The sequence below is a fragment of the Gekko japonicus genome, unplaced genomic scaffold (assembly GCF_001447785.1).
Source record: "Gekko japonicus isolate JY-2015 unplaced genomic scaffold, Gekko_japonicus_V1.1 scaffold2182, whole genome shotgun sequence".
Taxonomy (NCBI): Eukaryota; Metazoa; Chordata; class Lepidosauria; order Squamata; family Gekkonidae; genus Gekko; species Gekko japonicus.
Window position 1 is genome coordinate 184,230 of NW_015170954.1, and position 11,268 is coordinate 195,497.

Genomic DNA, 11,268 nt, shown 5'->3' on the forward strand with positions numbered 1-11,268 from the left:
ACCACCCGCCCTCCTTCCCCTCTGCTTTCGGTCCTTTCCTTTTATTTTGTGACTGAGGGCAGCGGTCAGAAGGAACTGGCGGGATGGTCGTGCCCCTCCCCTAGTCATGTGCACTGACCCCGGCACGTGATGGGGGAGCGGACGCGAAAATCCCTTCAGCTTTCTACAATACTGATCGGGGTTGGCGCAGGCACACTATATCCCAGGGTGTGAATGCACAGATGACCACTCGAAGATCATCAGTTACAGGTAAGCAACCTGGGGTTTTTTGGCGCTTGAATCCAGCCCGATATTTACTTGTAAACCTTTATTCTAACAGTGCTGTTCTCAAAATTAGGAAATGTTTACTTTCATTCTTATGTACATAGATATTTTGTACAAACATGGTTACAAATAAACTATTAACAGGCAGGGTTTTTTGTATTGAACAGAGATCAGGCTTGCTACGATATAATTCCGCTGTATAATACCATGAAGAAAAAGGTCTTATCTGACTCAGAGGAGGTAAGCAAACTCAACATATTAAACTTTGGGAAAATATGGTTTATGTATTATCAGTTGGATCTCACTAGCTTTTCTGCTGGTGACAAGAGATAGAGGGATTCCCTTCAGCCATACAAAAAGTGATACTGTAGATCATGGAACCTTCATGAATGAGCAATGCAAGGAGGAGAGGAATTGGGTTTAACTGAGTGGAAAAGCTGGTTGAATCAAACCCTGTATAATAATCCCGCCATATATAATAATCCCTTTTAAACTAAAACTTGGCTCCCAGAGCAGCTCACATTTGACATCCAATACAAATAGCAGTTATAATGCAGTGTAAAAATTCTATGGGAAGAAGTGGCTTTTGGCTAGAACTAGCTCCAGAAATAATGGAGCAGTGTGTGGAATTAGCCTTTCCTCTCATGCCTCAACAGAGACTATTACTAGCTGTAAGGTGAGAGAATTGCATTGACTTGCTACATTGAGTTCTCCATATTTTATAGACAAAGGATGATTTCCAATTCCTACTGCACTGTTCTAGTACGAAGCAGTGGGCATGAATTCTGCAACAGTATCCTTGTGAAAAAAATTATATTTGAATAGTGCAACTAGATTGTGTCGTAGTGAAATATTTTTCAAATGAGTAATATTTTTACATCCTGTGATGAGTATTTTATTGCTTAAAGGAAGAAGAGAAAGATATCAACATGCCTGGAACTTCTACTAGAAAGAGGAAGGTAATTTGTTTTATATTAGTGATGATCTGCTGTGGATATGTATAATGATGTAACAATTTGTCAAGACTGATTTATTTGATGACATGTATTTATATGGTGATATACCAGTTACTGCCCATATTTCCCAAATGGTGGGTTGAACACTGCAGTATACCAATAGCAGTTATTAAATAAAATCCAGCATAGAAGCATATAAGGTGTGTTTTGCTTCCTGGTTGAAAGGCTGATACTGACAAGTAGCTCTAAAGACCAATTTTCTGATTTTGGTTGCCTTGGTAAAATGGCCATAAATCTCTGTTGTTAGTTTATTAGCTGGAAAAATATCACCTGAGTTAAAGGAATAATTAGTTTCTTTTTTCATATTTAAAAGCATCTATTTGTTTAATTTATTTATTTATTAAATAAATAAAGTAATTTTAAATTTGACATTTCAGGATCATCAGCCAAAGCGGAGGCTTCGAAATAGGGCTCAGTCATATGATATCCAGGCATGGAGGAGACAGTGCCAGGAGTTGTTGAATCTTATTTTTCAGTGTGAGGATTCTGAACCTTTCCGCCAGCCAGTAGATCTTCTTGAGTATCCAGTAAGAAGTTGAAAAATTATAATTGCACCAAACATACTGAATTGAGGGGGTAGAATGAATATGACACTGCATTTGCATATTCTTAACTTACAAAGGATTGGAGCTAATGAACTGCTGTGTCTTCCCATGAATAAATCTCTCTTGCCATCCACTGTATCATCTTGCATCTCCTCCTGAGACGTGAAGGACCCCAGGGGATGGCACAAGATGTGGGATGGGTGAAGGCCTGAAAGTAGGTGTTGAGAGTCATGACTCCCCCTGTTGTTGCCACCCAGCATTGGTATTCAAAGGGTTACTACCTCTGATCATGGAGATTCCTTGTCATCATTATGAAAAATAGCCAGGGCATGAGATACCACAGAACGCTTCCACAGTAGTGCAAGACTTTAGTCTCCTTTTCCCTTCCACTGCAGGAAGAATGAGGGAAAAGTTCTCTAGTCACTTCTTCCATACTTCATTCTCCTCATCCCCCCTGGTCATCTTGTCTTTAAATTACATGTGGTAAGAGCTTACAAGTGGTATATCTTAGATATACATAGGTGCATTATGATACTGACCATTATCGTTATATGTCCTTTTCCTAATAATCCCTAGGGTTGTATTTGCTTTTTCCCACCACTGCTGCACATGCACTGAGTTGACATCTTCACTTAGGTATCCACCATGAGCTCAAGGCCAGTTTCCTAGTCAGACACTATGAGTGCAGACCCTATTGATATGTATTTAAAAGCTGGGAATTAATTAAAATCTTGCCCACTGATATACAAAGCCACTCAACCTCCAGTATATCCTTCTCTATTCTGTCTATAGCTTATATGGTTCTTTTCAGTTATTAGTAATATACTATAAGAGTACTAAACAGAATTTAACAACGCTTGTGTTTTTTTTAAGGATTACAGAGACATAATTGATACTCCAATGGATTTTGCTACTGTTCGAGAAACACTAGAAGTGGGGAATTATGAGTCACCAATGGAGTTGTGTAAAGATGTGAGGCTAATCTTCAGCAACTCCAAAGTTTATACACCATGCAAAAGATCAAGGGTATGGTGTTACAATTGATTCCTAAAAATGTAATGGTATGATATCTCTGCTACACTCATTCTTGGAAAAGTTACACAAGTGGCTTGTAATACAAATACCAAAAATGGCAGCTGTAATGATTAATTTTAAAACCCTTTTAAAGACCTAGTAAGTGCTTTTACTTGGAAGAATATCTTATCTGGTAAAATGAAAGACTATAGACAGGTTATCTTTCATCTGATTTAAAGCAACTGCAGTGTTGACTTTCTAGGGCTGGAGCCATCCTTTCCACAAATACAGCAAGCTTGCTGAAAGGATCTCTGCTACCTTCTCAGTGTAGCCAGGGAAAAGTGGAAGACTTATTAGATTTGGGTAAGCATTAGAGCCAGCCCATAATCCATGTTTTAAAGTACCGTAGTTGAAAGTCACTCAGGACCATTGCCTGTTAAAATAGGATCCCAATTAGCACTCTTGCACACACACACACACACTCCCTCTCTCTCCCCCTCCCCCTCCCTCTTATCTGAGGACAGACATGCAAACAGTGTGATGGTACACTGTGGGAATAGGAGTCTCTGCATATCACCACACCCTCGTATCTTCTGTACGTAGGCAGTGTACCTGTGATGCTAATGGATGTTGCTTTGTGGACTGAGGGCAAAAATTTACATTCTGAAGCAGACTTTGTTCAGAATTTACTTTTATTTATTAACAGATTTCTAATATTTTAATAGATTTACAGCATGAGCCTACGTCTGTCTGCCTTCTTTGAGGAACATATAAGTTCCATTTTATCAGATTACAAATCTGCTTTGCGCTTTCATAAAAGAAACACAATTAAAAAGAGGAGGAAGAAAAGAAGTAGAAGCAGTTCTCTTTCCAGTAGTGCTGCATCAAGGTATGATGCTTAATTTAATTAAACTGAATGTAGTATGAGAATGGTTTACGTCACATTTTATACTAATCTTTTATGTTGCCTAAAAAGATTTTATCATCTGTACATAGATTGTAGGGACTGTATCCTGTGATTGACTAGGTAAGGCATCACAGGGGTGGAAAATGGTCAGTAAAATCAGTAAAAGTCAGTTTTTTCATCTTGGTCAGTAATGTGACAGTTTTTAAAAAAATCAGTAAAATCAGTATTTCTCTGATTTTTGTGTATGCAGTTTGTGTGTGTGTGGGGGGGGGTTGTTTTCATTACTGCATTTGGGGGGGGGAACATGATGACTTCCCAGTGAGAAGACAGATTGTTTTCAGTTCAGTTATGAAGTACTTTAAGGATTTTGTTCCTAAGAGTAAAAGTGATTTGGTGAAATCTTCCATAACGTATAGAAACATAATCAACCTCTTAAAACATGAGACAATGAAGCAGAGGTGATGTTTTGTTGCATGAGTGCCTGCTTATTTACAAAGTTCATTGGAGTGTGCCAGAAAGAGGAGCCTTTGGTGCATGTGTGAAGCAAAAACACTCACAAGAACCATAATGAATCGTGTTTGTAAGAGTTCAGCACCATTGTCTCATGAAGCCTTCATACCTTTGAGAGAATTAATCATTGGAAGTAGAATCTGTGATTAACTGAAAAAAACTTTCTGAAAAGGAACAGCTAACTCTTTTTAACAGGAGCAAAAAAACATTTCATAGCAGCCTCCAAACACCATTTACTCCAGCCATCTTTGGACAAGCCCATCAGATAAATTCAATGTTTAGCTCCAGCATGAGAGTCAAGGAAGGAACCCACAAGGATATAATGAAAGTAGCAGCAGCACTCCTGATGGATATTGCGAATGAATGGAAATTTCTTAGACTTGAAGATGAAACTACCAGTGAAACTTGTCACATAGATACATACTGGAATCAGTTCTTTGAAAAGAAAAACCCATCTGGAGATCCAAAGTGCCCACTGGTTACCAAGATGGTGAAAATAGTATTATCGTTATCACATGGCAGTGCGGAGGTAGAAAGAGGGTTTTCAAAATCTGGACACATTTTGGCCAATGAAAGGGCCAGGGTGTCAGAGAGAACTTTGAATACCCACCTAATCATCAAAGAAACTTTATATCATGTATATGAAAACAAGGTATACCATGTTAATATCACACAGGAGCTGTTACAGATGGCAAGAGCAGCCTATGCTCATTACAAGCAATATTGTGATGAACAGCGTGTCATTAAAGAGGAGCGAAAAGAAAGGGAAAAGGCAGAGGAGTTAGAAAGTTTTAAGAAGATAGACAGTGAAAAGGATAGTATACAAGAGAAGGAAGCAAACTTGAAAAAGCTAAGACAATAGAACGAGAAGAGGATGATTGCTCGAATGTTGCTAAGTGATGCAACCAGATGTGTAAAGGAGGCTGCTGAGAAAAAGGATGTTGTGGGATTCCCCACGGCACAACTCATGCTATAGAAGGAGTGGGAAAAGCAATGGAAGAAGAGGACAAAAAAGAAATGCTTGCAGATGCAGTGCAGAAAACTGTTGAGAAACGAAAGAGTTTGTTAATAACTTATTTTTTCATCAAAAAACCAACGATAAAGTAAAAGCAAAGACAAGTCTTACCTTAACAGTAACTATGTTTTGTTGTCATAATGATTACTTTATGTGTGCTTTTTGATATGTTTTGCTTTTTGATATGTTTTGCTGTTTTATTATCTGCAGTATGTGATTATTTTTAAAATGGATTTTTTTGCCTTAAATTTTGTACAATAATGTCCTATCTTCATTTTAAAAATTCAATAAAAAGAGGTGCAATCCTTTTATCTGGATCATATCTGACTATGGGGATGGTGGAGGCCAGATAATTATCATTTTAATGAAGTCCTAGTTTTACTTTTAAAACGCTAGCTTATCAATAGGCTGACATTAAATTGTTCAGTAATTTGTCCGTTTTTTGTCAGTATTTGGTCAGGTTTTTTGGAATTTTGGTCAGTAAAATCAGTATTTTTGACCCTCTGACTAGTTTCCACCCCGATACAAGAAAACTAGGTATATGGAGAAGCAGAGGCAAAAGAGAGGGAGAAACAAGAAGGGTGTATTTCATTTCTCTCCATCTTAGTTGTGTGCACACAGCATGTATTCCTGGGCAGCTTTCTGATGTTGGACAAATGCACACAATCTTCCTGAACTTTCATAACTGTTTGTGGAGCTAAACAAATATCTGGCATTTTCACATAAGCAAGGGATTTCACCTTTTAACTTCATTGGGAAACAGCTCTGCATGCATATTCTCTATGTGGGGGGACTGATCTCAACGCTATAAGGAAGCAAAAGCTGTCATAAGAATATAAGAGAAGCCAATGTTGGATCAGGCCAATGGCCCATCTAGTCCAACATTCTGTCACACAGTGGCCAAAAATACCAGGTGCCATCAGAAGGTCCAGCAGTGGGGCCAGGACACTAGAAGCCCTCCCACTGTTGACCCCCACAAGCACCAAGGATACAGAGCATCACTTTCCTCAGCCTGAGAGTTCCTACCTATACCTTGTGGCTAATAGCCACTGATGAACTTCTGCTCCATATGCTTATCTAATTCCATCTTGAAGCTGTCCTCACATGTGCATGTTAAAGGTCTTGTGTGTGTAAGGACTTGTTGAATTATTCCTAAGTTTGTGCCCACACCCATTTGTGTAAGCAGAACATTGCCCATAACTTGTTGTTTGTCATAAACTGACCTTTCCAAAATATATTTATCCAGACCTTCTAAATGTGGTGTCTCACCAACATAAAAATTCTAGTTGGTGTAACAACTTGGTGTCCCCTTGTCCAAATCCTGACAACAACAACACCACCCCCAATTGTCATTTGTTCTTCCCTTTCATGCTTTCTGAAATAACTCCAAGATGGAGAGGAAAGAGAGGCAGTTCATGTTCTTATGTAGGTTATGTTGCTTTAGTTTTATCTTGTAAAATAGCACAATTTATCAACCCTATCATTCTGCTTGCAGTCCAGATAGAAAGCGACGGCTATTAAAACCACAGCTGAAAGCTGAATCCCCAGCTGTGCCTACAACCTCTGCGCCTGTGCGTTCAACATCCTTGAGAAATGTTGCAGCTCAGATGAATGGAAAAGCAGCTGAAGCTGCCACTCTGGTCCGAACTAGGAGTACTAGGGCAGTAACAGAAATGGCTGTAAATGAACAGCCATCTACTTCTTCAGGAGGGAAGCCTTTAACTGTGAAAACTAGTGCTACTGTTGGATCAGGGAAATCAGGTGGGTCAACACTGACAATCATTACAGTTTCTAAATCTATAATATTATGATTCCTATTGCTCTCACAGTTGATTATATTAATCAGGGTTTCCACCAGTGAAAAACAGAGGAAGGATTGCCCTTTGACCTCCAAACAGCTATACTGGGGATCATGGGACCTGCATGGACAAGAGCCATGAGGAATGGAAGCTACCATTAGAAAGGACATTGAGTGGAAAAGGCTGCCTTTATCACACTCAGCCATATTTTGGCTATGTCCTTAGCATTTGGATAGAGAAGCCTCATGATGTAGATTGTGGAGAAATCAGAATCGAAGGTGTTTCATTGTTGTTTTTTTAAATTAAGGATTGATTCTAGGCATGAACTTTTGGTGAGTTGATAAATGTTCTGCTAAAATATCTCAGTGAAAACCACTTTTATGATCTTACAATTTTGTCTTCTCAGTTCTGGAGAATTCCACCAAACATTCCAAGAACCAGAATGCTTTATTAGTCTCTGATCAAACCAATTACACTCACAACACTAGGAATAATACCACAAAAGAAAATGTGGAGAAAGACAAACCAGTTAAACGGAAGCCAAAGTTATCTGCTCTCAGCCCAGAAGGTAAGGGACTGTTTATTTTTAATGTTAGTAGTTACATCATTATATGATGTATAAAATCACTAGATCTGCAAGCTTGGGTTCACATAGAGATGTATCTATCAGAGCATTAGTTGATTACTTGGAAGCTGGTTTCATGAAGTGACATTTGCCATTTGAAAACATGAAGCTGCCTTGTATTGAGTGATACCGTTATTCTGTCAAGGCCACCATTGTCTACTCTGACTGGCAGCCGCTCTCCAGAGTCTAGGGTGGAGGCCTTTCACATCACCTAATATCTGATCCTTTTAGCTGGAGATTCTGGGGATTGAGCCTGGAACCTTCTGCATGCAAAACAGAAGCTCTGCCAATGAACCATGGCTTCACTGTTATCATTGATTACTTGAAAGAAACCTTACATTTTCTTTAAAATCAATCATTACCAATGTTAAAGTATTAGTATAATGGCACACTTATTTAAATATCAAGTTCTTTAAAGACAGATGATAACTAAAATTTAAGTTAATGTGAAATTTTTGGAATGGAGGAAGGAAAAAGGGGCGCACTGAGGATTTCCCATGTTTGACAAGAACTGGACAGCTAGTGTCTGTTGCTGCAGCTTAGTGCCTGTGGTATTGCTGGTCCCCTCTTTGAAATTTTTTCTACCATTCTTTATTGTTCATTTATGTTAAGGAAGGAAGTGCAGTGAATCCACAGCAGTATCCACAGCAGTATTACTAGGAGTACGTCATCTTGTATGGTGGTAACATTCCTACACTTAGGAATCTCAGCAACACTGCTTCTTCCTGAGCCTCTAGTGCATTATGTGCTGTGATTTCTCAATATGCCAGTGTTATCTTTGTTTGTATGCCCAGTCTTCTCACATCACCTTTTGACACAGGAAGCAGGTAACATCTCTCACTGCAGTGTAGCATACCCCAGTCTAAGAATTCAGGAATTTCATTGGGGTTTTTCAAATTCTTGGGGAACATAAAACTTGTAAAAAGTTTTTCAGACTGTGATGTCTGTTGCAATCCTTCTCTTTTTAATACAGACATAAACATTTGGGACTTGTCTTTTAGTTCTCCATGTCATGTCTGTCAGAATTTGTGGCCCAAGCTTTCATTATCAGCTTGGAAATGTCCCATCAGTGTGTTTGGGACTTGGTTCCCAATTCCAGGATTCTGAATGCTTTGGAAATGCTTTTAAGTGTATTGGGCTATAGGTCATGTCCCATATTTTGAAGGAGACTATTCCATGTCTATTGATATGCATGTCTTATAGTTTATGAGGACCAAACAATTTGGTGAGTGTGCCAGTCAGTAATGTTCAAGCATCTTTATGTGTATCATACATAAGGAATTTCCTGAAGATGCTAGCTAGCTACTGTGGCTTAACAGTCAGCTAATCTGCTGCTTGATACAGGTAAACTGTTTAGACTCTATCAGAATGTGTGAAGTCCTTGGTGTAGGAGATTTGTACTAAATGTGGGAAGGACCTAGAACTTGAGTTGGATTTGAGTGCCAGATGCTCTGCCATCCTGCTGGCTTACTGGCCCGACCCTCAAGTGTCTGCATTGAAAGAGTGCTTTCCCTCTTAGTTCTTTCCTTCGAGCCTCAAAGGCAGTATAGGAACTGGTTTGTTCTGAGGCGTATTTGCCTCTGCTCTATTGTACAGAGTGATGATGGTGGCTAAACAAGGGAATGTAGAGCAGAATGAGGTGCTCCTGTCATACTTAAGCTTTCCATGTGTGTTGCTTGTTTGAGTTACTCAGAAGGTAACTAGAAAGCATTTGCTCACTACATCTACTTAATTTTTTTTGAATATAATATAATCTTGTATTAGTATCTTGCTGCTCATGCAAAGAAAAAAGGCCAATGCTATTCACTTACATGTTGTTCTTTCTTCATACTAGATTGTAAGAATAATGTCATGGGTTTGGCATCAGGAAGCGTCCAAGTAAATGGACATGGGGGACAGTCTTCAAAGCCTGTATTTAAGAGAGGTCCTGGACGGAAACCCAAGATTGAAACAAATAACAGTACCTGTGAAGTGGTACATAAGAAAAGAGGACGGAAACCAAAAAATCTGTTACTTGTGCAGCAAAAAAAATTGGACCAGAATACAATCCAAGCTACTAAAGACTTGCCAGCAGAGGAAGCATCTGTTTCCACTGCATGCAATTCTCTCTCTGAAAATAATGTGAAGAAAGACTTACTACAAAAGAAAGGCCGTGGAGGCAGAAAACCTAAACGGAAGCCAGAGGCACAAGCAGCAGGGTTAGAACTTGCATTATCGGCAGATCCTAAAATTCAGACAAGAAGCAAGAGGAAAAAAACAGATGAGCCTATTGAAGAAGAGTCTGAAGAACTTAAAGATTCTGAACCCCATATGAGAACTAGAAACCAGGGTAGGAGGACAGCCTTTTACAATGAGGATGACTCAGAGGAGGAGCAAAGACAGCTGCTATTTGAGGACACTTCTTTGACTTTTGGAACATCTAGCAGAGGCAGAGTCCGAAAACTGACTGAAAAAGCAAAGGCTAATCTGATTGGTTGGTAACTTCAGCATTTAAGAATGCCGATAAACAGGTACAATTGAGGAATTAGCGGAACTAAGGTTATCTGCTTTCTGCTGCTCTTTACAGATAAAAATATGACTCGAGCTGAAACAAGTATAGCAAAAACAAATTGGACATTTCTTTGAAAGAAGTATGTATTTTAAACTTTTGCTATTTATTGCCCTCCAAGTAGGTTATGCATTTCAGTTTCCTTTGTTCAGTTGATATTGACAATTGTATAAATAAAATTCTGGATTTGCAGAAATGTTTCTGTAATTTTCAACAGAACATTATCTCTATTTGATTAAAAAGGTGATAGAATTTTTAATGTTGCAGACTGAGAACAGAACTCCTATTTTTGAATGAGCAAAGTACAATACATTTGTATAGAGTGTAGTATTTGTGTTTTACAGCAAAGAGTGACAGTAAATGCTGTTGAGGAAAAATGCAAAATTACCACACTTTGCTGTTAAGATGATGATTAATTTCAGTAGTGATTGGGCACACAGCTTTGTACAAACAAACCTAGTGCAGGTTGTTAGTTTATCTAGGTTCTGCCAAACAGAGAGAGAAACCACAATATATATAAATAGGTATATATCCACATTGGAAAAAGTTTGACTAATATGTCTAATTTTTCAGACCTTCATTCTTGTATCAATCAAAACTCTGTTAATTGTGCCAAAGACTGAAGAACAGGTGCAGTGGAAAGTTTTGAGTGTCAGCTTTCTATTATGTTTTAAGACTCCATGTTCTAAATATCCATTGTTCTGCGAAACTCTCTCTACTAGTACTTTGTAGTAGAAAACAATTAATGCACTGGTAGGATCCTTTGACAGTTGCTTTGATATAACGTATAATTGGGTTAAAAGGATTCAAAGAAGCTGCAGGAAATGTGGGATTCTGATGTTTATTTTATGATTCGTAATTGATTGTTTTTACATACTGTGTTAAACTGACTAAAAATTACTTTCAGAAGACATGTATGTGTATGTATATATTGAATATGTACACAAGCACATAAACATATACAATATTTCCCAGGTATAATTTTCAGGACTTTTTAGATAGTACTAGAATTTAAATTTTTTAAA

At 38.3% G+C, this 11,268-nt stretch overlaps 1 protein-coding gene across 1 annotated transcript in view; it reads left to right on the top strand.

Moving 5' to 3' along the window:
- Positions 1 to 10,352, top strand: part of PHIP (pleckstrin homology domain interacting protein) — a 154,644-nt gene extending 144,292 nt beyond the window's left edge. The window contains exons 33-40 of the mRNA XM_015418910.1: positions 432 to 504; positions 1,173 to 1,223; positions 1,658 to 1,807; positions 2,699 to 2,851; positions 3,565 to 3,728; positions 6,767 to 7,032; positions 7,477 to 7,638; positions 9,530 to 10,352. Coding sequence (XP_015274396.1) covers positions 432 to 504; positions 1,173 to 1,223; positions 1,658 to 1,807; positions 2,699 to 2,851; positions 3,565 to 3,728; positions 6,767 to 7,032; positions 7,477 to 7,638; positions 9,530 to 10,176 — 1,666 coding nt within the window. The 3' untranslated portion in view covers positions 10,177 to 10,352. The remainder of the gene's footprint in view (positions 1 to 431; positions 505 to 1,172; positions 1,224 to 1,657; positions 1,808 to 2,698; positions 2,852 to 3,564; positions 3,729 to 6,766; positions 7,033 to 7,476; positions 7,639 to 9,529) is intronic.
- The last annotated feature ends 916 nt before the right edge of the window (positions 10,353 to 11,268 follow it).